We start from the raw sequence: 27,547 nt of genomic DNA on the forward strand, positions 1-27,547 counted from the left end.
GGTAAAGCCCATTCAGAGGGCAGTTTAGCAAAGGGTATCAAAATGACAATTTGCATGTTTTGTGATGCTACAACCCTGGATGTGCAAATTCATTATAAAGAAAAAACCAAAGCTACATAAAAGTTAGCAAGAAGATTCATTACAATCAGTCTGTTGCTGAAAAACAAAACCAGTACTTTATGATCCTATTTGTATAAAATTACACATACACACACACTGATACACAGAAAGATGTCTTTAGGCTGTTCATCAAATTGTTTCTCTCTGGGAGATAGGACTTACTTCCTATTTTCTAGACTTTCATTGATCTTTTAACAAATAATGTACTGTTTGATGATGGAGGAAAGATTACAAAAACTAATTTCTTATTAAACTATATGTGTGTGTGTGTATATATATATATATATATATATATATATATATATATATATATATATATATAAAATCAGCTCAGTGTAAAGGAAAGAGTGCTGAACTGAGGGCCAGAGATCTAGTTATAGTGGTGTGATGATGAGCAAATGATTCATGTCCATCAATATCAGTTTTATCATCTGTCAAGTGTGGGTATGGGACCATATATTCACATTTAATTCTAACATTAAAGGATTCACTGTTGGGACTGATTTGATTTGATTGATTTGACTACAAAAATCCATCACCATTGCATTGTTTAGAAAGCTTGCGTTTGTCCCCCTCTGCTGGCTCTCCTGAGAATAGCAGGGGCATGTGCTATCACAGCATATTAGTATACGAATGGCCCCCATTTGGACTCAGTCACTCAGCCTGGCATACTTAAGTCTCTGACACTGGCCCAGAAGGCCTTGAAGGTGGGAATCAAACCTCATAGATAAATTTTCCTAATCTGTACACTTATTTTGAGATTCCCTTCATTGTAGATCTGGAATTTAGCCAGAAAAATATTCTTTTGCTCTATTTGTGACCTGAAGGCTAAAGTCCTCACTCCTTCTCACCAGTGCAAATGTGCTCAGATTGCAGATCTAGTTGAATCCAGGAGCTCCAAGGAAAAACTCAAGGAGAACACTGAGATCCTTTTAGTAGAGCTTCCCTGAGCATTCGGTCAGCAGGGGAAGGGGACGAGAGATGGCTTCCAAAAGCAGGTGGCTGCTCCTACTGCTGACCTGTGCAGCCAGCACTGAAGTCCTGGGTGGTGAGTATCAGTCACTTAGCTGGAATTGATCTCACAGTCAGTGTTTGTGCAGCACATGACATATCTGCAGGAAACTGCCTGAAATGGGAATTAAAGACAATGTGGTGTGGTAAAAAAGTGCAAGGGCTTTAGAATCCAACAAATCCCACCCAATCCTGTAAGGTTGGGAGCCATAGTTAAATCACCAATTAAATGTACATTAAAATATTTATTTTGCAATCTATTTATTTTGCAAGTTTATTGTGAAGGGTAGAGACAGAATGTGTTTAAACATCTGACACCTAGCAGGTAGTCAATATGTGATAGCTATAATGAAAACTTCAGTGTTTGCATACCGTTTTTTCTATTTGAGCCTATCAAGGATTCCAGTTTGCAAGGGGCTTACAGCCTAGTTGGAGAATGGTTCCTACCCACTTAAGGACCCAGCATTAAGTACAAAGAAAATTGTCAACAAAGTGATACCAAGGAATCTACCAGTGGAAAAAGCAGGGGAAGAAAACTTGAGTGAGCTAAAAATAAATATCACAGAACTTTAAAATGGTAGGGAAGATGGAATCCCCTGTTGTAACTCTTTTGTTCCATTTATGAGGAAATTGAGGCCCAGAGAGGGGTGGAAACTTGCCCAAGGTCACACAGCAAGCCTATGTGATATTCTGGCTCCTAGTCCTGGTGCCTTTTGCAGTGCTATGCAACCTTTCTGCGTGTTATCTGTAGAACAGTAAGTGAACAAACCATGCTTGAGCAGCACTTCTGTTGAGTAGTAGGCCTTATGTAGAGGAGCAAAGGCTGAATATAATTTAGCCTCTCCCACCAGAGCATATGCTTTGCCAAGCTGAGGATTAATCAGTTGGAAAAAAATATGAAGAGAAGCAGGGTTCTTTGGACATCTTGTTGACTTCGATGGCTGAAGTCTGTAGTCCTTGCCTTAACCTACACTTGACATAGCCTTGTACACTGTGGATCTCAGCTCCCAACCCCATGTCTATTTCTAGTCACTGGTTCTGTCAACTGTCTATGGCTTCTTGGCACCTGGGGAACTCAGCCACTTTCTCTGACCCATGGTAGAGTGTGCAAGACACTCCGGTAGGCTACTCTTAAGCCCCTCTGGCTGAGTCACTTTCCCTGGCTGTTTCCAGCCAATGTCTAGGATGGTCTGTGTTGCTCTGGTGCTGTGCCAACTTCACACTTGCCTAGGGGAGCTTGAAACTTGCCCAGGCTCTACCCTGCAGAGTGAAAAAACAAGTCGCCCACTCTGGGATTTCACAAACCTCTCTGGTTTCTCTCCCCTGGAGAAAATAGAGCCAGAACACTCACCACTTGTCCTTCTGGTCTTCTTTGCCTGATCTTCCTCCCTCCTAGCTGTACATGGGACTTTCTACTTATTCTTAATATCTTGCGGAAACTACTCTTATGACAAATCCTATATATTCTACATGCTACGGCTCATGGGGAAAGTCTAATATTTCACTTGACAAAGGAAATATGGGCAGTGTAGAAATTAATGTTCTCTCTCAACAAAACCTGGCCAATGAGATTATTACGATTATTGCCTCAATAGTGATTTCTTTGTCCCAACCTGTTACTGAAGCAACACATGCCTGTCACAATGTATGTCACTGAGTCAGTGAGTGGAAAGACATGGAGCAGCATGATTTATGGGCAATAGAAAACTTTTTCAAAAATATTATGCTGGTTGTAATGATACTTATGATTATTTAAAATAGTAACTATTAAACAACTACTATGTATTGAGGGATTACCATGTTCTAAACTCTGTGCTCATCACCGTACATGTAATACCTCAATTAGTCCTCCCAACAACCCTGTGAAGATGGTATGTATTGTTAATAGGATTTTATAGAAAAGAAAACTAAAACTAAAAGAGGTTAAATGTTCTCAAGTGCACATATATAGTAAGTGGTGGAGTAGCCCAGGCCGGGTGCAAGGAGCCAAAAACTCCTGATAGGACCTGGGCAGTTATGCAGAGTTCTAGCCCCATAAGAGGTGGGGTCAGGGTTCTGGGACCCCATGAGGCTGCATCGGCTCCTCTCCCAGCTCCCACGGCACTCACTATCGGGTCACCTTGGCGCTCTGAAAAGGTTTTCTTTTCTGTACAGTGGGGATATCCATCCCTGTCCCTCAGAGAGACTCTGGAAATTAAATAAGGCAATCTGAATGAATAAGCTTTTTACAACAAATAACTTGAGCATGACGACTAAGATGCCTAAGAGCTCCTAGTTGGAGTCAGACTTTCTAGGGTCAAATCTTGTCTCTATCACTTATTAGCTGTGGGACACTGGAAAACGACAATCTCTCTCTGCCTTTGTTTCCTCATCTAGAACATGCCTATATGGCATTCACACGGCTTTTATGGGGATGAGTAGAATATTGTATATGTAGATTGCCTGGAACAGTGCCTGGCATATAGTAAATGCTCAACAAATGTATGGAGTAGTTAAAGCCAGAGCGGCAGCCCCGGCAGAGCAGCTGTTAGCTGTATTTCTAGGCACTAACAAGTCTCCACAAGGGGGCACATGGCCACAGCTGCCATACTGCGGAAAGGAGGTGGAGAGAGGAAAGGAGAAGGAAGGAAGGGGGATGGGGGGAAGAAAGACACTGAGAATGGAGAGGGGGAGACGGGTGTGAAGGAAAGAAGAAAAGAATGAGAGGCAGAGAAACAGCCAGCCAGTCACAGACACAGAAAGACACACAAGGGCACCAAGACAAACAGAAAGAGACAAAGAAAGAGACACAGAGAGTAGAGAGACCGGGAGAGAAATAAAGACACAGAAAGAAACAGAAGGATGCAGAGATACACAAGGCCAAAGGGACCTCTCCATGTAATGCCTAAAACTATCATTTACGCTCTTCATTCTCTCCTGTGATGCCTTGAATTTTAAATGCTTGACCTCCACTCTGCTTTTGCCATGATAGCTTGTAAACGTCTTTTGTTTATGCGCAGGTATCCTCATGAGACCCAGCTGTGCTACCGGATGGTTTTACCACAAGTCCAATTGCTATGGGTACTTCCGAAAGCTGAGGAATTGGTCTGAAGCTGAGGTGAGAAACGTGATCCATGCCTAGGCTGACACTTCCAGAGCAAAGGGTCAGCCAGAGCCCAGTTCTCTTGTTTGGCTCTGGATCCGGGTACTTCCTGGGTACTTGGCTGGTAAAATACATTGATAGAACAGGTTCTGTATGCCCAGGACCTGGAAGGGCTGCACAGAACTAAGAATGAATAAGAAGCAGCCTCTGCCCTCAACGAGCTCCTGGAAAGAAAGGAAGACAGAAATATAAAAACCAAAGGAGGTTGTGAAGATGAGGAATGTACAGAAAGAATAACTGAACTCCTTTTCAGGACTTACCAGAAAAACAGGCAGAGCCACCTGTCAGGAAGCAAAATAGTCCAAACAAATGGATTTATTGCTTATAGAACCTAACAAATGTGCTGATTTTATTTCACTGAAGCTTTGTCTAAAAGATGGCCAAATAGTCAAAATAAGTCACCTCAGAGGGAGCTGAGAATTCAGTGCTATTGTCTTCCAGAGTTGTGGTTGTGACTGATTGAGTGAGCTACATGAGTGAACCTGGAGCGACTTGTAAATCTTTGCATGATCTGGGCTTGAGACAATCTCAGAATCCCTACATAGAACCCAACAATGACCCTGTACTAGTCAGAGTACTCCAGAGAAACAAGAACTCACAGGAGACTATATATATATATATATATATATATATATATATATGTAAATCTTAAGAGATTTATTATAAGGATTGATTCATGTAACTGTGGGAATTAGCAAGTCCAAATTCTGTATGCAGTCTGCAAGTTGGAAACTCTGATAAAGGTGAGGTTGAATTCCTCTGGAGAAGCTAGCTGGCTGAAATAGAGGTAGGATTGCTTCTTTCTGACTACTGAAATCCTTAGACTTGGCTTTAAGACCTCCAACTGGTTGGATAAGAAGATTCTCCTCATTGTTAAGGGCAATCTCTTTTGTTGATTGTAGATGCAGGCAGCTATAGATGAATATAGATGCAAATCCATCTATGAAACACCCTAACAGTAACAATCGAGCTAATGCTTGCTTGACCAAACAACTGGACAGCATAATGTAACCAAGTCAACACATGAAATTAACCATTACAATCTACCCCTTATCAACTTGGCACCCATGCACATCTACTTAATCTCCGATTAAAAACAATAACATAGTTATACTTTTGCCTAATATAACTGTCCAAAATGAAAATGCACTAACCCTTTTCCCAAAAGAGGAAGCAAGTCCTTGGGTGATATTCACTCTTATCCTTGATATCCTGTAACTTAAATACTATGACATAAGGTTAATACAACTTATGTTATATGAAAAAGAGATAAGATAGTGAAGAAAACAAGGCTAATTTGCTTTATTTATACATGCAAACAGATTGATAACAAAATAAGGAAGAAATATTCATAACCATTCTAGTCCTCATTTCTGAAACTGTACGCACAGACTTGGCTTATATTTATAATCACGTTCTTCCAGTACCCATTCCATATTCCCTTTACCCTCAGCAAGCACTTCAGCTGGTCTTGGTACTTTGCCTGGTGGAGTGACCCAAACCTTCATTCCAGAAGCGTCTGGACCATTGATTCTGTTGCAGTTTTTCACTGACTTTAATCACAAAGCATGGTAGTATTAAGAGATGCCCTAAGTTATCTCCTGTATTACAGGTATGCTTCATTACCTCCATTATGTAGTAGCAATCCAATTTCCCCATAGTAATTAGGATCAGTCACTTCAGCCAGTACAGTAATTCCTTTCTTTGCCTGTTGAATCAGTATGAAGAGTCCAAATTGGCCAAGTGGCAGTCTTAATTCCAGTTCAATGGCATCATTGTTATATCTCCTGGTAGAAGCACTCCTCTTTTAGGAACTGAGACCTTTTGACCAGTCAAGCATAATGTCATGAGGACAGGAAGCAAAAAATACTTCTAGTGGCTTACTATAATAGTGACTGGTGCCACTCTCATTTCCACTCATTGATTCCTGAACTCATGAATCCTGCCTAAAGGAAAAACACTGTAGATTCGATGCTGATTTAAAGCATATGCAGCCCTGCAAGGTATTGCCACCTAATTGGCACCATAATTGAATCTTCAGAAGACCATTCCACCATGCTATCAATCCAGCTTCTTCAGGATGACTGGGAAGATGTTAAGAACATTTAATTCCAATGGTATGGGCCTATTGATGCACTTTATTTCCTGTGAAATAGATTCCTTGATCAGAAGTAATGCTGTGTGGAATGCCGTGATGGTGGATAAGACATCCTGTAAGTCCAAAGATGTTAGTTTTGGCAGAAGCACTGTGTGCATGGAAGGCAAATCCATATCCAGATTGTCTATTCCAGTAAGAACAAACACTGCCCCTTTCATGATACTGATTACCCATTTCATGCAGTAATCAACCTGTCATCAGGGTGCAGGCTGATCACTTTGGGGAATGGTACCATATCAAGAACTGAGTGTTGGTCTCTACTGCTGGCAGATTGGGCACTCAGCAGTGGCTGTAGCCAGGCCACCGTTAGAGAGTGGAACTGAACTCAGTTCAGAGTATTGCTGAACTCATGCATAACCTCCATCCCTGCCATCATGGCCACTTTGTTCATGAGTCCATTGGGCAATGTCAGGAGTGGCTGAGGAAAGAGGCCAACTGGTATCCACAGAATGGGTTATCCTATCCACTTGATTATTAAAGTTCTCCTCTGCTGAAATCACCCCGTGGTGATCATTCCCATGGTACACAAATATCATCATGATTTTTGTCCACTCAGCAAGGTCTATCCATATACCTCTCCCACAGTTCTCTTTGTCACTAATTTTCTTTTTTTTTTTTTAATCATTTTATTGAGATATATTCACATACCACGCAGTCATACAAAACAAATCGTACTTTCGATTGTTCACAGTACCATTACATAGTTGTACATTCATCACCCAGATCAATCCCCGATACCTTCATCAGCACACACACAAAAATAACAAGAATAATAATTAGAGTGAAAAAGAGCAATTGAAGTAAAAAAGAACACTGGGTACCTTTGTCTGCTTGTTTCCTTCCCCTATTTTTCTATCCATCCATCCATAAACTAGACAAAGTGGAGTGTGGTCCCCATGGCTTTCCCAATCCCATTGTCACCCCTCACAAGCTACATTCCTATACATCTGTCTTCGAGACTCATGGGTTCCGGGTTGTAGCCTGACAGCCCCAGGTATCCACCACCAGCTACCCCAATTCTCCAGAACCCAAAAAGGGCTGTCTAAAGTGTGCATAAGAGTGCCCACCAGAGTGACCTCTCGGCTCGTTTTGGAATCTCTCTGCCACTGAAGCTTATTTCATTTCCTTTCACATCCCACTTTTGGTCAAGAAGATGTTCTCCGTCCCACGATGCCGGGTCTACATTCCTCCCCGGGAGTCATATTCCACGTTGCCAGGGAGATTCACTCCCCTGGGTGTCTGATCCCACGTAGGGGGGAGGGCAGTGATTTCACCTTTCAAGTTGGCTTAGCCAGAGAGAGAGGGCCACATCTGAGCAACAAAGAGGCATTCAGGAGGAGACTCTTAGGCACAAATACAGGGAGGCCTAGCCTCTCCCCTGCAGCAACCGCCCTCCCAAGGGTAAAACCCATGGCAGAGGGCTCAACCCATCAAACCACCAGTCCCCTATGTCTGTGGTCATGTTAGCAACCATGGAGGTGGGGTAGGCGAATACCCCTGCATTCTCCACAGGCTCCTCAAGGGGGCACTACATCTTTTTTTTTTTTTTCCTTGTTTGTCTTTTTTCTTTTTTTTTTTTTTTTTTTAACTTTCCCTTCTTTTTTAAATCAACTGTATGAAAAAAAAAGTTAAAAAGAAAACAAACATACAATAAAAGAACATTTCAAAGACACCATAACAAGGGAGTAAGAAAAAGACAACTAACCTAAGATAACTGCTTAACTTCCAATATGTTCCTACTTTACCCCAAGAAAGTTACATAATATAGCAACCTTTCTGTGAACTTGTTCCTACTATATCCATCAGAAATTAACAGACCATAGTCATTTCTGGGCATCCCCAGAACGTTAAAAAGCTTATCTGTTCTTCTTGGATTATTGTTCCCCCTTCCTTAATTACTCTCTACTGCTGGTTCCCCTACATTCTACATTATAAACCATTTGTTTTACATTTTTGAAAGTTCACATTAGTGGTAGCATATAATATTTCTCTTTTTGTGCCTGGCTTATTTCACTCAGCATTATGTCTTCAAGGTTCATCCATGTTGTCATATGTTTCACGAGATCGTTCCTTCTTACTAACGCGTAGTATTCCATCGTGTGTATATACCACATTTTATTTATCCACTCATCTGTTGAAGGACATTTGGGTTGTTTCCATCTCTTGGCAATTGTGAATAATGCTGCTATGAACATTGGTGTGCAGATATCTGTTCGTGTCACTGCTTTCCGATCTTCCGGGTATATACCGAGAAGTGCAATCGCCGGATCGAATGGTAGCTCTATATCTAGTTTTCTAAGGAACTGCCAGACTGACTACCAGAGTGGCTGAACCATTATACAGTCCCACCAACAGTGAATAAGAGTTCCAATTTCTCCACATCCCCTCCAGCATTTATAGTTTCCTGTTTGTTTAATGGCAGCCATTCTAACCGGTGTTAGATGGTATCTCATTGTGGTCTTAATTTGCATCTCTCTAATAGCTAGTGAAGCTGAACATTTTTTCATGTGTTTCTTGGCCATTTGTATTTCCTCTTCAGACAACTGTCTTTTCATATCTTTTGCCCATTTTATAATTGGGCTGTCTGTACTATTGTCATTGAGTTGTAGGATTTCTTTGTATATGCAAGATATCAGTCTTTTGTCAGATACATGGTTTCCAAAAATTTTTTCCCATTGAGTTGGCTGCCTCTTTACCTTTTTGAGAAATTCCTTTGAGGTGCAGAAACTTCTAAGCTTGAGGAGTTCCCGTTTATCTATTTTCTCTTTTGTTGCTTGTGCTTTTGGTGTAAAGTCTAGGAAGTGGCCGCCTAATACAAGGTCTTGAAGATGTTTTCCTACATTATCTTCTAGGAGTTTTATGGTACTTTCTTTTATATTGAGATCTTTGGTCCATTTTGAGTTAATTTTTGTGTAGGGGGTGAGGTAGGGGTCCTCTTTCATTCTTTTGGATATGGATATCCAACTCTCCCAGCCCCATTTGTTGAAAAGACCATTATGGCTCAGTTCAGTGACTTTCGGGGCCTTATCAAAGATCAGTCGGCTATAGATCTGAGGGTCTATCTCTGAATTCTCAATTCGATTCCAGTGATCTATATGTCTATCTTTGTGCCAGTACCATGCTGTTTTGGCAACTGTGGCTTTATAATAAGCTTCAAAGTCAGGGAGTGTAAGTCCTCCCACTTCGTTTTTCTTTTTTAGAGTGTCTTTAGCACTTCAAGGCATCTTCCCTTTCCAAATAAATTTGATAACTAGCTTTTCCAAGTCTGCAAAGTAGGTTGTTGGAATTTTGATTGGGATTGCATTGAATCTGTAGATGAGTTTGGGTAGAATTGACATCTTAATGACATTTAGCCTTCCTATCCATGAACATGGAATATTTTTCCATCTTTTAAGGTCCCCTTCTATTTCTTTTAGTAGAGTTATGTAGTTTTCTTTGTATAGGTCTTTTACATCTTTGGTTAAATTTATTCCTAGGTACTTGATTTTTTTAGTTGCTATTGAAAATGGTATCTTTTTCTTGAGTGTCTCTTCAGTTTGTTCATTTCTAGCATATAGAAACATTACTGACTTATGTGCATTAATCTTGTATCCCGCTACTTTGCTAAATTTGTTTATTAGCTCTAGTAGCTGTATCGTCGATTTCTCAGGGTTTTCTAGATATAAGATCATATCGTCTGCAAACAATGACAGTTTTACTTCTTCTTTTCCAATTTGGATGCCTTTTATTTCTTTGTCTTGCCGGATTGCCCTGGCTAGCACTTCCAGCACAATGTTGAATAACAGTGGTGACAGCGGGCATCCTTGTCTTGTTCCTGATCTTAGAAGGAAGGCTTTCAGTCTCTCACCATTGAGTACTATGCTGGCTGTGGGTTTTTCATATATGCTCTTTATCATGTTGAGGAAGTTTCCTTCAATTCCTACCTTTTGAAGTGTTTTTATCAAAAACGGATGTTGGATTTTGTCAAATGCTTTTTCAGCATCTATTGAGATGATCAATTGATTTTTCCCTTTCAAGTTTTTAATGTGTTGTAATACATTGATTGTTTTTCTTATGTTGAACCATCCTTGCATGCCTGGAATGAACCCCACTTGGTCATGGTGTATGATTTTTTTAATGTGTCTTTGGATTCGAATTGCAAGTATTTTGTTGAGGATTTTTGCATCTATATTCATTAGGGAGATTGGCCGGTAGTTTTCCTTTTTTGTAGCATCTTTGCCTGGTTTTGGTATTAGATTGATGTTAGCTTCATAAAATGAGTTAGGTAGTGTTCCATTTTCTTCAATGTTTTGAAAGAGTTTGAGTAAGATTGGTGTCAGTTCTTTCTGGAAAGTTTGGTAGAATTCCCCTGTGAAGCCATCTGGCCCTGGGCATTTATTTGTGGGAAGATTTTTGATGACTGATTGGATCTCTTTGCTTGTGATGGGTTGGTTGAGTTCTTCTATTTCTTCTCTGGTCAGTCTAGGTTGTTCATATGTTTCCAGGAAATTGTCCATTTCTTCTACATTGTCCAGTTTATTGCCATACAGTTGTTCATAATATCCTCTTATAATTTTTTTAATTTCTTCAGGATCTGCAGTTATGTCACCTTTTTCATTCATTATTTTGTTTATATGGGTCTTCTGTCTTTTTGATTTTGTCAGTCTAGCTAGGGGCTTGTCAATCTTGTTGATCTTCTCAAAGAACCAACTTTTGGTGATATTTATCCTCTCTATTGTTTTTTTGTTCTCTATGTCATTTATTTCTGCTTTAATCCTTGTGATTTCTTTTCTTGTACTTGGTTTAGGATTGGTTTGCTGTTCATTTACTAGCTTCTTCAGTTGATCCATTAGTTCTTTGATTTTGGCTCTTTCTTCCTTTTTAATATATGCGTTTAGTGCTATAAATTTCCCCCTCAGTACTGCCTTTGCTGCATCCCATAGGTTTTGGTATGTTGTGTTCTCATTTTCGTTCGTCTCTATATATTTAGTAATTTCTCTTGCTATTTCTTCTTTAACCCACTGATTGTTTAGGAGTGTGTTGTTTAACCTCCAGGTATTTGTGAATTTTCTAAGTCTCTGATGGTTATTGACTTCTAATTGTATTCCATTGTGGTCAGAGAATGTGCTTTGAATAATTTCAATCTTTTTAAATTTATTGAGGCTTGTTTTATGTCCCAGCATATGATCTATTCTGGAGAAAGTTCCGTGAGCACTAGAAAAGTATGTGTATCCTGGTGATTTGGGATGTAATGTCCTGTATATGTCTGTTAAATCTAATTCATTTATCAGATTGTTTAGGTTTTCAATTTCCTTATTGGTCTTCTGTCTGGTTGATCTATCTATAGGAGAGAGTGATGTGTTGAAGTCTCCCACAATTATTGTGGAAACATCAATTGCTTCCTTTAGTTTTGCCAGTGTTTCTCTCATGTATTTTGTGGCACCTTGATTGGGTGCATAGACATTTACGATTGTTATTTCTTCTTGCTGAATTGCCCCTTTTATTAGTATGTAGTGGCCTTCTTTGTCTCTCAAAACATCCCTGCATTTGAAGTCTATTTTATCTGAGATTAAGATTGCTACACCTGCTTTCTTTTGGCTGTAGCTTGAATGAAATATTTTTTTCCATCCTTTCACTTTCAGTTTCTTTGTGTCCCTATGTCTAAGATGAGTCTCTTGTATGCAACATATTGATGGTTCATTTTTTTTGATCCATTCTGTGAATCTATATCTTTTAATTGGGGAGTTTAATCCATTTACATTCAACGTTATAACCGTGAAGGCATTTCTTGAATCAGCCATCTTATCCTTTGGTTTATGTTTGCCATATTTTTCCCCTCTCTCTATTAATATCCTTTATTGTACCCATACCGAATCTCTTTAGTACTGAACCTTTCTCCAAGTCTCTCTGTCCTGTCTTTGTTTCTCTGTCTGTAGGGCTCCCTTTAGTATCTCCAGTAGGGCAGGTCTCTTGTTAGCAAATTCTCTCAGCATTTGTTTGTCTGTGAAAAATTTAAGCTCTCCCTCAAATTTGAAGGAGAGCTTTGCTGGATAAAGTATTCTTGGCTGGAAATTTTTCTCACTCAGAATTTTAAATATATCGTGCCACTGCCTTCTCACCTCCATGGTGGCTGCTGAGTAGTCACTACTTAGTCTTATGCTGTTTCCTTTGTATGTGGTGAATTGCTTTTCTCTTGCTGCTTTCAGAACTTGCTCCTTCTCTTCTGTGTTTGACAGTGTGATCAGTATATGTCTTGGAGTGGGTTTATTTGGATTTATTCTATTTGGAGTTCACTGAGCATTTATGATTTGTGTATTTATGTTGTTTAGAAGATTTGGGAAGTTTTCCCCAACAATTTCTTTGAATACTCTTCCTAGACCTTTACCCTTTTCTTCCCCTTCTGGGACACCAATGAGTCTTATATTCGGACGCTTCATATTATCTATCATATCCCTGAGGTCCATTTCGAGTTTTTCAATTTTTTTCCCCATTCTTTCTTTTATGCTTTCATTTTCCATTCTGTCATCTTCCAGGTCACTGATTCGTTGTTCAACTTCCTCTAGTCTTGTACTATGAGTGTCCAGAATCTTTTTAATTTGGTCAACAGTTTCTTTAATTTCCATAAGATCATCCATTTTTTTATTTAGTCTTGCAATGTCTTCTTTATGCTCTTCTAGAGTCTTCTTGATTTCCTTCATATCCCGTACTATGGTCTCATTGTTCATCTTTAGTTCTTTGAGTAGCTGCTCTAGGTGCTGTGTGTCTTCTGATCTTTTGATTTGGGTGCTTGGGCTTGGGTTATCCATATTGTCTGGTTTTTTCATATGCTTTATAATTTTCTGTTGTTTTTGGCCTCGTGGCATTTGCTGAACTTGATAGGGTTCTTTTAGGGTTTGTAGACCTATTGAAGTCCTTATCTCTAATTTATCAGATCTACAGCTTCGTGGAGTACACTTTCTCTAACTAACCAGCAGGTGGCGTCCACGAGCCACCTGTTCTCCACAAGCCAGTTCTCCCCTGCTTAGCCTTTTTGGTGAGTGGGGGAGTGAGTCTTGTGGGGCCCAATTGGTGTACCAAGCTTGCGTGTGTAGTTGGTGTTGCCTGCCCTGTATGTGGGGCATGTTTCTGGGCAGTCGGGGAGGGGGGGTGGCCCTAACAATCAAGTCTCCCTGGTGATCCTAGAGTTTTAAAGCTGGTGCAATAGTCTAATCCTTCAGTTCAGTCCTGCCACAGTTTGTCTCTGCCACTGACCCACAAGTCCTTGGTATTGGCGTATGGCTCCTGAGACTTGCAAGTGGCCCCTCTTCCAGGCTGTGCACCCTGGGTCCTCTGTTGAGGGGTGACTGTGCTATGTCACAGGTGAGTGCCGTCCCCTCAGGGCAGTTCTGGGCTGCTGGGCTGTGTAGGGAGGCTCCCAGTCTGCTCAAATGATGGCTGAATGGGGCTTTGTTAATTCACACTGCTCCACCTTCCCAACTCTGGGACAATCAGCTGAGATTTCAGGGAAGGCTAATGTCCATGCCCAGTTTTGTGGTGTGTGCCTGTTATTTGAAGCCCTTCCGTCACACTGGGTTGTCTGGGGCAGCTCTGGGCTATGGGGCTGGCGATGGGCAGGAGTGTTTCCTGTCCACCAGGATGGTGGCTGTGAGCGGACACCCCCGTTTTCTTGGGAAGTTGTGGTGTTTAGTGAATTTTCTCAGCCACTGAATTATTGCCTTTTGTCTCAGAGCTCTCTTAGTTCTGCTCTTGACTTGATGTGCCCAAATTGAAAGTCTTTGAAGCTTTCTGTATTGGGCTGCTTAGATTAATTGTTTTAGAAAAAGATAAAAGGATTAAAAAAAAAAAAAAAAAAAAAAAAGGGTCCTCCTCAGAGATCTAATGGGTTATTGAAATGCTAAGAGACAAAGCAACCAGGGCCATTAAGGAAAGGTCCACAGGGCAGAGAGATCGGCTTTTCTTCGGGATTTGCATATGCGCCTTAGGGCCTGAGCTCCGCCCTTCCCCTTTCTGTGTTCACCAGAACTCTAAAACTCCTCTGCTTGTATTTTGGAGTTTTTCGTGTTGTTTTTTTTTTTTCTATGCCTGTCTCCTCTCTGCTGGGCTGGCTGCTCACAGATTCTCTGGTGTCTGGTCTCTGTCTATCTATGGTTGGAGTCTGGATCAGTAGAATGAGTTTCCGATAAGAGCAGCCACTACAGTTCTCCCTTCTCCTTCCCGGAGCTGACAGCCCCTCCTCCCACGGGACTGAGCCTGGCAGGGAGGGGCGCGGGTCCCCTGGCCGCAAAAACTTACAGATTTCGCTGATCTCAGCAGTTCGACATTTTCATGAGTGTTGTATGAAGTATGCCCAAAGACAGATTGCTCTGTGGTGTCCAGTCCACGCAGTTCCTGGCTTTCTACCTACTTTCCTGGAGGAGTAACTAAAACATACAGCTCACCAGTCTTCCATCTTGCCCCGCCCCTCTGTCACTAATTTTCTAATCATGTTCCTTCTAAGTCCCAGAACACGCAGCCAAACCATTGGTCAGAGCCCATGAATTGATATACAAACATACCTCTGGCCAGTTTTCCTTCCAAGCAAACTGAACAACCAGGGGTACAGCTGAAGTTCTGCCCACTGGGAGTATTCCCCTTCAACACTGTCCTTCAGGGAAAGGAGCTGTAGTGCTGCAACTGTCCACTTTGGGGTGGTACCTGCATGTTATGCAGAACTGTCTGTAAACCAGGCCCAAGTTTTCTCTTCCTCAGTCACGTGTAGGCAGGAAAGAGAAGTTAATGTGGCAAAAAGGGGGACCATGGGCATTTGTGCCACTTCCTCTTGTGCTTTCAAGGCCTGTTTGAGCCTGATCTCATATATACCACTTCCATTTGATGATAGAGTGCTGCTGTGCTTACACATTCTTTATGGCTTGTTGGGTCAGATGACACCTAGTTCATACCTGGTGTTTGGGGAGTTTGGCCACTACTTCAATGCTTGGAGAGGGTGGGCCCTACAACCTGGTTTTCAGGCAGATAAATGCCACTGCCCAAGGACTTGGGAAGAGTGGAGCTGCCATTCCAGCAGGCTCAGAGGGACAGAGTATTGATTTCACACCTTGAAATCTAATGGAGTTTGCCCTGCTGGGTTTCAAACTTGTTTGGGATCCATGACCTCTGCTTTCTTTCCAATTTCTCTTTTCTGAAATAGGAATGCATATTCAATTCCTGACCTACCATTGTTTGTTAAAAGCAGATAACTTGTTTTCTAGGTTTCACAGGTCCACAGGACTTTTATCCCAGGTAAACTACACCCATAACTGATTTTAAAGAGACTTTGGACTTAGAGTTGTTACTGAAATTACTTAAGGCTTTGGGGATGTTGTGATGGAATGAATTTATTTTGCATGTATATTCCCCAAGCACAAGGATTACCATCAAGAACGTGTGTTTGTTAGGGTATATAATTCGACCTATCATACCCTGTCCTCTGGAGCCCAAAACAACATAAATCTTCCCACGTGCAAAATACATTGATTCCATCACATCCCTAAAGCCTTAGTCCATTGAAAGAAAAAGAGCTCATGGAAATCAATGGACTTTCTCCCCAACTCTTGGAATGTATATGTTCTCCCAGTATAATATTAGAAGAAATATTGGAAGGAAATTCTGCTACTTGACCCCAGAGATTCTGTATTAGTTCTGTGAAAACAAAGTTCAGATATATAAGGAACTTTCAAGTAGTAGTGACTTGAGTTTAAATCACAACACTGACACTCATTGATTATTGTTGTAACTTAACTTGCCAGTTCTCTTACTATAAAATGGGGATAACGCTTTGTTACCTCATGGAGTTGTCAGAAGGATTTATTAAAATAATTTGTATAAAGCTTGTGGTTCATGGTAGATGCTCATTCAAGTTGGTTTCCTCTTCCCTGTCTCAAAGCAAGAACAATCCACAAGTTGGATACTGAGCTTTAGCAGAGATAACAACCCAGAACCAGAGTGCACAGAAGGTGCTGGGAAAGGGAACCAACAAACCAACACCATGGCCACTGCTGGCTCTTTGATTCCTTACAAACATTACTGGCTGTCTTAGTTTGCCAGGGCTGCTCTGACAAATACCACACAATGGGTTGGCTTAAACAACAGGACTTTATGGTCTTGTGATTTTGAAGTCCAAAATCAAAGTCTTGACAGACCTGCTTTCTGCAGAAGTCTGTAGCTTTCTGGTGCTGATTTGCTGCAATGCTTGGGGCCCCTTGGCTTGCATCTCTGACTCTGCCACATGGCTTCTACTTCTCCTGCTCAGTTGTCTGTGTCTCTGTCTAGGTTCTTCACCTAATAAGGACTTCGGTCATATGTATTAAGGCCCACTCTGATTCAATCTGGCTTCATGTAAGTAGGATCTTTGAGGATCCCATTAACAAAGGAGCCCACACCTTAACTAATAATAGCATCTTCAGGGGTCTCATTTGCAAATGCGTTCACACCCACAGGAATGAAGATGAACACTTGAGCATATCTTTTGTGAGGGACATCTTTCAATCCCCAATACTGGCTAACCTTGGTTCTTGAGATTTCTGGAAGCCAATCTAGAGAATAGTTGCAAGGACATATAAATGGGATCTTGGACTTAAGAAGCAGAGAACTGAGTTCTAGCTTCAGTTCAATCACTGCCAGTTGTGTGAACTTGGAAGGAAAATATCACTTAAATCTCTGAGCCTTTTGTTATCTTCTTTCACAGAAATCTTTTGTGTCTGATACACAGTTGACATTCAAATGTTGAGTGGTAATCTGGCTTCCATGTCTTACAAATTTGACAGTCAAATGAAATTACAGGTATAAAAGCATTTTGGTACTGTACAGTGGTTTGCAAGCATGAGGACTAAATTATTATTAAATAGTGACCACATCCAATCCTGAGCAAGATGCTAGAGACAAGCATTGAAGCAGCAAGAGCCTAAGCAAACACAGTCAAAACTATGTTTTTATGAAGTGAGCTTTTTATCATATTGACAGATCCTATAACACAATCCCCAGTTTATATATATATATATATATTTGCACAGATGCTTGTCTTGTTTAATTGAATAAGAATTAATTATGTTACATGTGTTATATAATCCTTAAAATAGTGGGCAATTATCATTCAGTGTTCCAGAGGAAAAATCCAGATGCCACTCTCTTGGATATCAAAGAAGGTAGCACCTTTGCAGAGGAAAAATTAGGGACCAATATAAAGATATTCAGGTATAAGAAAGATTTTGGTTTGGAGCTGAAAGTTTTTGAAGTTGCAAGAGTAGATACATATTAGTGGCTGGTTTAGCTTAATTGGGAGGAAGAAACCTGAAAATCCAACTAGATTAAATCCTAGGGCTCTGCTGAGTAAATTGGCAAGTCGATACTACAGGTTCTTCAGAAATTCTAAACCAACACATTGAGGATTTTCCTCTCTCCTGGAGGAACTACTGCAGATTTTTAGACATTTCATCCTATACCTATTTGGCACCAATTAAAATAAGTTACAGACCAGTTTACAATTTGCAATGTGTTATTCTCTTGCAATCTATTGCATACAGTGCAATAATAATTTAAAGTAGAAAAGATATGGATTTGGGAGTCAGGCAGAACTGGGCTGTATTCTTGTATCTGGTTATCCTTTCCTGATCCTCCATTTTTCCATCCTTATACTACGAGTGAACCCCACTTCCTAAGACTGTGGCTAGGATGAAATGCAACAGCGTATGTGAGATGCCAGAGGCTTGGAGATGCTCGAAGAGCACTGCCATATGTCATCAGCTGTAAGATGCGAGTGTAATGCCTGTGGAATCAGATGTGCTCCACAGACAACAGTGTCGTGTAGACTAATTGGCAGTGATTTTTAATTTCTTTCCTAGTGGGACATAAAAGAATGGTACATTTTACAGATTCTTAGAGTTGAGAAAATACAGTATTATCACTTAATCCTCATAACAACTCCCTTGTATAGATCTGATTATTTTGTCCAATTTACAGATGAGGAAACTGAGCCTCAGAGAGATGAAGTGACTTGTCAGGATCACATACACTAATGAGAGTCAAGACCAGAACTCCAGGCACTTCTCTGACCCCACAGCTCCGTAGTCATGCCCTTGTCTTGAGCTGCCTCTTTCTCTGAGCTGGACACCTGGGGCAGTCCTGTTTTCCCCCATATTGGGGTTTAGATTACACCTTCTGGAGGCAATCTGTGCGGGTCCATCTGCTTGGCATACTAACAGTCCCAAGGCTGTGCTTTCAGACCGCGAGGCGTCACTAAAGGGACCTCTCCTTCCGCAGCTCGAGTGTCAGTCCTATGGAAATGGAGCCCACTTGGCATCTATCCTGAACCCGAAGGAAGCCAGAGCCATAGCAGAATACATAAGCGGCTATCAAAGAAACCAGCCAGTATGGATTGGCCTGCATGACCCACTGAAGGTAACCTTAGACTTTGCCACAAATGCCCTCTTGAGAAAGCCAAAAAGATGGGCCCTTTCTGGGAAGTGCCCTGGCCAACTGAGTAGGTCAGTGACAAGGGGCATGGGTAGGGGATCTTCTCCGCTGCTTGGGGTCAGGGACCCAGTTCCAGTCCTCAGTGGAGGGTATGATTTAAATGGCACCATGTAATATATATCAGTCGACCTTCTGACTGATAATTGTCCTCCTGAATCTTAGAATTTAAAATTATCTGCGTTTCAGAGCCTTTAAGATAAAGCTTGTGTAAATTTAAGCATGTGTATGTGCGAATATATACAAAGGCATATTATGAGACCCAGCTTAATGAAAACACCATTAGATCCTGAGTTGAAGTTGAGAGTTGAGAGTTTTCAGCTAAACTTTTTCTTAGATGTTATTATGCTTTTTTAAATGCATATTTTCTTGTGAACTTTAACATATATATGTAACAGTGATAACCTTCAAAGGATGATTCTACAAATAGTTAGCAAATTTCAAAGAATGTCATGGGTCACAGTTCCACAACTTCAGCTATTTCCTTTATTGGAAAATATAACATACATACAGAAAGGTGTCATCTCTCAATGTAAAGCTCAACAAGCAGTTATATAGGTAATTTCAAAAATTGTTACAGGTTACAGTTCCACAGTTTCAGTTCTTTCCTTATTATGAAATATAGGATATATACAGAAAGGTGAAGACTTTCAAAGCTCAATTGAACGAGTGGCTATAGAGCAAATTTCAAAGGATGCTGTAGGCTACAGTTCCACCGTGTCATTTACCTCCTTCCAGCTATTCCAACACCCCAGCTAGATGCTATTATGTTTTGAATGTTATCTTTATTTTTTTTTTTCTGGACTCTCATTACCACTCTCCATCAATACATCATTCTAAGAAATGGCACAGTTTACAGGTTTGTTGTGGGGCTTCTGTCAACCCAAACAAACATAGGGAATGAAATGAGGGAAGCTCCAGACTTTTTGTTTCTGGATAAAACTGCCGAAGGTACCATACATTCCTACACTCTCTTTCATGAATGTCTGTGTTTATACTTTAGTATTTACTTATAATTATCAACACTGAGCATTACATTATAGGAAAACTAGTAATCCTTTGCCATTGTTGTTACAAGTATTCTATACAGTTATTAAGCATTTAATGGTGTTTATTTGACTACCGGAAGGTTTACATTTTTTATGTGTTCACACTGCTATCAGTTGGAACTCTCTCATTCAGAGATCTGATGAATATTTACTTCTACTTCCACCAGATATTTTTGTAGTTTAATTTTTATATATTCTTGACAGAGTAAAGTAAGTAGCTAATAAACATTTTAAAAATTGTGCCAAGTCTCTACCAATAAAAAGTGCAAATTAAAATAACAATATCAATTTATTAGTCAGATGACCAAACAGATGTCATAATGGATAATATTTATAAGGATATGGAGAAATTATATTCACACCAGGTTGGTGGGGATGTAAATTCCTACAACAGTTTTTGGAAAGCAATTTGGCAATGTGTATGAGTAGCCTCAAAATATTCATAACCTTCGACCCCTTAATTCTACTTCTGGAATTCTAGCCTAAGGAAATAATTTTAAATACAGTAACAGCTTTATGCACAAAGTTGTTTATAGCAGTATTCTTCATAATAATTGTAAATTGGAAGCTATATAAATATCAATCAAAGGGAGAAATTATTAAGGTAAATTATGGAACATCCTTATCAACAAAAAATGTTTGGAAAGCAAGATACAAAGTTGAATATATATTTTAAAGACCACATCATTTTTTAGCACATAAAATACCATGGTATATAAAAATGTTTACCCTGGAAGTAAATATGGTAAATGTTAGTAATGTTTTCTGCTTGGTAATTGAATTGAATGATTTTCTCTGTTTCTCCTTCTTTACCCATTTCTGTACTTTCCCAAGTTCCCAGTTTTTACAATTAAAAAAATATGTTTAAAAGGGGCCTGAAATTTTTGCTGATGTTCTCATAAACATTGGGGACATGGCTTGACATGCTGAGCCCTCTGTCTTGGGGCTTTCCCCTATGAAGCTTGTTGCTATAAGGGAGCGCTAAACCTGCTTATAATTGTGCCTAAGAGTCTCCCCCTAAGTGCCTCTTTGTTGCTCAGATGTGGCCCTCTCTCTCTCTCTCTAAGCCACCTTGGCAGGTGATCTCACTGCCCTCCCCTCTATGTGGGATCTGACTCCCAGGGGTGTAAATCTCCCTGGCAACGCAGGATATGACTCCCGGGGATGAATCTGGACCTGGCATCGTGGGATTGAGAACATCTTCTTGACCAAAAGGGGGATGCAAAATGAAGCAAAATAAGAGCTTCAGTGGCCGAGAGACTTCAAGTGGAGTCAAGAGGTCACTCTGGTGGACATTCTTACGCATTATGTAGATAACACTTTTTAGGTTTTGATGTATTGAAATAGCTAGAAGTAAATACCTGAAACTCCAGCCCAGTAGCCTTGACTCTTGAACACGATTGTGTAACTATGTAGCTTACAAGGGGTGGCAGTGTGATTGTGAAAACCTTGTGGATCACACTCCCTTTATCCAGTGTATAGATGGATGAGTAGAAAAATGGGGATAAAAACTGAATGATAAATAGGCTGGGGTGGGGAGAGGATTTGGGTGTTCTTTTTTACTTTCATTTTTTATTCTTATTTTGATTTTTTCTGGTGTAAGGAAAATGTTCAAAAATAGATTGGGGTGATGAATGGACAACTATATGATAGTACTGTGAACAGTTGATTGTACACCATGGATGTCTGTATGGTGTGTGACTATATATCAATAAAACTGAAAAAAAAGGGAAGGTGCTGAAGAGACTGTCTTGGCTGTGGCAGGTCGATTCATGAATCTGCACAATTCTTGCACCTCTTGTTATTTGCAGAAGCAGCAGTGGCAGTGGATTGACGGGGCCCTGTATTTATACAGAACCTGGTCTGGCAGGTCCTTGGATGGAAGTAAGCAGCCCTGTGCTGAGATGAGCTACCGTAACAGTAAGTCCTAATGCATCACCCCGTACTGCTTCCCAGATCCCAGCTCCTTCCGTTTACCTATGAGGAGGGAAAATGGAGACCACACTAGCAGCTCTGTTTATTTACAGGACAATGGCCTTGCCACAGACATTGTTTACCAGCTTTCAGTCATTCCAGAGCACTTTATGATCTTTCAATATCAATGCACCAGTGGTTTGGTTTTCTACTTACTATTTTTCACTTTTTCTTAAATACATTCATTTTTAAATCATATTATATACCACGAGGGGTGCATATGCCATAATTTAGGAAATCCATTCCATAGGGAACAAATATATGTGGTCAAATCAGGATGACTCCTTTCTAACTTTTTAAAATTAGGGTTCCCCATGAGCCCTGGAAACCCAGTCTTTGCCCAGGTTCTTCCCTCTTGTTTGTTTCCCTGAGTTTTGTTCCCAGAATGTGATGGCCAGAACTGCAGCTGAAGGCTGCCCATAATCACTTGAGCCTCCTCATTTTCCTGCTTTCATTCTTTGCTTTCTAAGCTAATAAATCAGAGTTTCAACATTGGCACTGATGACATTTTGGGCCCAGTGATTCCTTGTGTTGGGGCTGTCCTATGCATTGTAGGAGGTCTGGCAGCATCCATGGCCTCTACTTAGTGGACACCCTTAGCACATCCCTCTTCCCCAGCTGTGACAACCAAAAATGCTGCAGGTACTGCCATATGTTCCCTGGGCAGGAGGAGGTTGAGAGCCACAGCTAATAAGTGATGCAAAAGATTTCGCCTGTAAAACAAGAACACAGAATATTAAACATGAAAAGGAGACTTGATGCCAAAGGTCATGCTTGAGGACATCCCAGTGGGTTTAAAAGACTGGCATAAAGACACCAGGTCTCCCCTCCTAGCCGAGAAGTGGGCCTGGGACAGGGTCTGGACTGAGGACTCAGGCGTGGGGGCTAGGGTGGAAGGCAACCTGGCTGCTGTCAGCAGGATACAGAGCAAGGGGTTACTACTGTCTGATGGATAAAGCTTTGATGAGCAAAAAAGAGAGCAAGGAAAGCTTCTAACAGCAAAAGGTGAAGCATGAACATGAGGAGGCAGACTCTGAGGCATGTCAGGGAAGACCCTCCGAGATAAGACGAGGTCGGAGGAGGGGCTTTTCACAGTCTAGCAGAGCCCACGGTTGCTGCTGTTAAAGGCATAAGTTAGCTCAGAGGAAGAGACACAACCAGGAATAAAAGGTGGAAGCTATCAAAATCTAGCTTTCTAACCCAAAATAAGGGAAACAGCTTGAACAATTAGCATGTCCAAAAATGTAATGGGTTATCGCAGGAAGTAGTGAGAAAACCATCTCTAAAGTTAACCAAGCAAAGGCAAACAATGGTGCTGGCATATATTGTAACTGAAGCATTAAAAGTGTTAGAGAAAGGCTCAATGTCACACGAAAATCACCTTATTTTTAAAATACAAATTCTGAGGATTCTCTTCAGACCCCAAATCAGAATTTCTGAGAATGTACACCAGATCAGCTTTTGGGAAGCAGTAGACCAGATGCCTCCCAAGTCCCTTCCCTCCCTGTGATTTTGAGATTCAGACAAAGTTCTCAAACAAAAATCTTTTCCCTGTCAGTCTGTGTTCATATCGGCAAAATTGCAAGTAATGAAGTTGCCTTTGAGGTAGAAATGGTATTCTCTTGAGAACATCACATCCTTTATATTCCCTTCCTTGAAGCCCAGCTCTTAGCATTCAGAATACAGACACTCAAGACAGAAAAGCATGAGGAATGGAGTAAAGATTAGATAAAAACTAGTGGAAGATAGAATTTTAAAGGACAATCCCCTTGGCTCCCATCAATGTCATTTTATATGTGTATAATGGATTTTGCCCCCGAACTCAGTGACTATTTTTTTCCTTTAAGACTCAAAAGGTATAATTAATGTACCAATGCACAGCCATACATGTGAAGTGTGACTGAACTTTCTCCTTTTCATTTCTATTCTGAAAAATCACAAGAGGCATTTTTTAAAATTCATTTTTATTGAGATATATTCACATACCATACAACCATCCATGGTGTACGATCAGCTGTTCACGGTACCATCATATAGTTGTGCATACATCAACCCAATCTATTTTTGAACACTTTCCTTACACCAGAAAGAATAAAAATAGGAATAAAAAATAAAAGTAAAAAAGAATACCCAAATCATCCCCCCCCCTCATTCCACCCTATTTTTCATTTAGTTTTTGTCCCCATTTTTCTACTCATCTATCCATACACTGGATCAAGGGAGTGTGGTCCGTAAGGTTTTCTTAATCACACTGTCACCCCATGTAAGCTACATAGTTATAAAATCGTTGCAGTTTGATAATTTTAGGTATTTCCTTCTAGCTACTCCAATCCACTAAAACCTAAAAAGGGATATCTATATAGTGCATAGGAACACTTACCAGAGTGACCTCTTGACTCCATCTGAAATCTCTCAGCCACTGAAACTTTATTTCGTTTCATTTCGCTTCCCCATTTTGGTCAAGAAGATGTTCTCAATCCCACAATGTTGGGTCCAGATTCATCCCCAGGAGTCATATCCCGAGTTGCCAGGGGGATTTACACCCCTGGGAGTCAGATCCCACGTAGGGGAGAGGGCAGTCGCATGAGACATTTTATCCTTTCTCCTGCCCTTTCTGACCCTCCCCTTTATACCACAGTGTAACTCCTTTCTTCTTTTGTGAATCTCTGGAAAAGTCATGGCTCACAGTACTTCCTGACTTATCTACTGATTCACTTTGAGACATTTAATAATGATAACCAGGGTTTTACACTTTGAAAAGAAATTTCATCTTCAATATATAGTTTGTGGTCAAGAGCACGGGCTCTGCATTCAGAATGCCTGGGTTAGAATTCCAGCTCCTCCACTTAACTTAGCTGTGTGACCTTGAGCAAATTTCTCACATCTCTGTGCCCTGACAACTCTCTATAAAAGGGTATAATCACAGGTACTCATCATCATAATGCATGTACAGTGCTTATCCCAGTGCCTGCTGGGCTCATGGCTCTGTGGCCTGGAGTGGAAGGGGATAGGGTCTCCCACCCATACCCTTCTCTGCACTTACCCTTGTGGCACTGAGGGAGAGAGGAGGAGAGGAAAAACACTGCACCCTAGCCCATGGGTGAGCTTGCTATGGGGATGACCTTGTTGGAAGCTGCCATTCTAGCTTATCTTGGGGCTCGATGGGTGGTAACCTTAAGGGGACCCACTGATGAGAGACTCGGTCCCAAGCAGCAAATCTAAGCAAAGGCGTTCCCAGATCTGACTCACCCAGCTCCTGGAGTAGATTCCTGGCTAGAGACTTCAAGCCACGTTCTCTTTGCCCCACACTGTGATGATTCCCAGTAAGACTGTAGCCCCCATTTCCATCACACTCTGTGGCCCCAGCTCTGGCATGGACATCCTCTGTGCCTCCTGAGAACTAGGAACTGGAGGGGGCACTCCTTACCCCCTTTGCTTGGCTTTGCTTCATGCCGTCTCTTCCTAGTCCTATCATCCCACCCACTCAAAACACACACTGGCACCATGTGCAGATGGCAGGTGAGTGGTCAAGCAGACCTCCAGCCAGGTGACAACTCACCACACTACAGCAGACACCCCAAGGTGACAAGTGACTCTGTGGTTTCTGGAAGAGAAACAGTGGGACCTCTCTTCTGAAAAACACCTCAGTTCCTTCCCAAGGCTATTGGAAGTGGCTGACTTCAGCAGCCTCCAGTATTGTAAACTTCATACAGGAGCCTCTTGGAGCCTTTTGTTCTCAGCTGTGGGCTCTAGGACAGATCACCCTCAGACCTGTATGACACCTTGTTTCAAATACAAAAGATCCCTTCGTTTTCAGTTGATCCATATCAAGCCCTGTCTTCCTTCAAAAGCAGGCCTGGAGCAGAACGTCTGCAATGGTGTGAGGTTTAACTTATTTTTCTTTCTGTAACAAAGTTAGTATGTTATCCATTACTCTCAGCAAAAGACCTAGAAAACTCTGACAAGTCACTCGGTACAGAACCAGATGGATTTAAATGTTTGTTTGTTTTCTTACAGGTTTTTTAGCTTGGAACAGCAACCAATGCAACAAGCGCCAGCACTTCCTGTGCAAGTACCAACCGTAGCATGAAATTCCTGCCAACCCTTGCTGGGGTCCCTTCCCTCTTCTTGTCTGTTATGCTCACTAAATCTGATCATTATCTCAGGGAGTAAACACAGTAACTAAGACTGACTAGGCCGGTGCAGACATTTTTTAGACTTGAGACAGAGACCTCAGTGTTGTACGACTGTGGCTTCTAAATGCTCCCTCCCCAATCCCTTTCCTCCTTCCCCTCTCTCTGGGCTGTCTCTGGCAGAATAGAAGTGTTCAGCCCTAACTGACAAAAGACCTAGCTCTTTGCCACAAGGAGTGAAAATTTGGAGATAGAGGAAGAAACCCAAATCTTGTATCCTCTAGCTGTGTCAGCTTCTGCACCACTCTGCCGTCTTTCCCTTGCCCATATCCTCCTCCTCCACCACCTGCTTACTTCTCCTCTTGCCATGAGGACATTTACTAGTAGAGTCCCTTCTAGTGCGGTGTGCACTATAATAAGTTCCAGGGTCATCTTTTAATAGATAGTTGTGTGCATAGAAGAATGCTCTGTTTCAGTTCAATGGCGGTGGGAGTGGAAGGTGAAATAAGTCTCAAGAAACACGCCCAAGTGTCTCTTCATCTCCTTCCTCCTTGCCTCAGCATCCCAGCTCCTCAAAATAGCTTCCTTCCCAGCCACAGCCCTGGTTTGAGGAGGGGGAGATGGAGGTGGCATGCCCAGCCAATTTCTGAGCAGGGGTGAGTGCATGGGGATGTTATTTCATTGTGAGAAATGTGGTTTATGAAGGGGGATGACAGTCACTGCTGGTGTGTAGGGCTGACCCGGGGACACTGACAACCTGCATCGTTTGATTGTCTTTGCCTTGTGAGATTCGGGGTTCCTTATGAAGTGATTGTTCTGATAATGAGGAAGTAGTTTTTCACTCTTACAGATGGATGACCACCTAGTCGGGATATTTGGTTGGCAGTACAAGAAGAAACGATACAGACCCAACCATTAGAGGAGCTGTGGCTTTGGAATGGCCATGTTTGCGTTTCATAGAGGGAAATGCCCCACAAGAGGACACATGGCTTGGCCATGCAGTTCGGGATGTGTGGCTAGCCGCTTGCTCCATCCATGCAGAACTGCAAACTGGGAATACGCAAAGTCTTGTACCCCAATCTGACACTTGAGCAGGTTAAGACCAGCTGTCGAGTGCTGGCTGAAAGAAGAGTACAGCAAAGAGAGGGGAAATGAAACAGAAAGGAACAGTGGCCCTAACTGCTTTCCCCCTTCAACTCTCCCTTTCCTGTCTTCTCGCTTCCTCCCGGCTTCCATGCCCACCAGGCCCTTGTCACTCTTGGTTGACAAGGAGGAAAACATCAGAAATAATGTCTCGCCCTTCCCAAGCATTAAAAACGGCTTTAAAAAAGCTTGTTAACCCAAAGGATAAATTTCTTAATAGTGCGATTTCAGACAAGATGATAGCACATGGAAAAGGGTCGGTCTTTTCGAAGTATATAGTTAGCATCAGCAGAAGGCAGCCACTCTGCCCTCTTTCCCTTGCCTCACAGCTCCT

General features: G+C 41.4%; 1 protein-coding gene across 1 annotated transcript; it reads left to right on the top strand.

Moving 5' to 3' along the window:
* The first annotated feature begins 1,101 nt into the window (after positions 1-1,101).
* On the top strand, positions 1,102-26,040 carry REG4 (regenerating family member 4). Its single transcript, XM_037814958.1, has 5 exons — positions 1,102-1,168; positions 4,131-4,228; positions 18,705-18,842; positions 21,775-21,883; positions 25,955-26,040. Exons 1-5 carry the CDS (start codon positions 1,102-1,104, stop codon positions 26,020-26,022), a joined length of 480 nt encoding a protein of 159 aa, XP_037670886.1. The 3' UTR covers positions 26,023-26,040.
* Positions 26,041-27,547: the final 1,507 nt, after the last annotated feature.

The sequence above is a fragment of the Choloepus didactylus genome, chromosome 2, assembly GCF_015220235.1.
Source record: "Choloepus didactylus isolate mChoDid1 chromosome 2, mChoDid1.pri, whole genome shotgun sequence".
Lineage (NCBI taxonomy): Eukaryota > Metazoa > Chordata > Mammalia > Pilosa > Megalonychidae > Choloepus > Choloepus didactylus.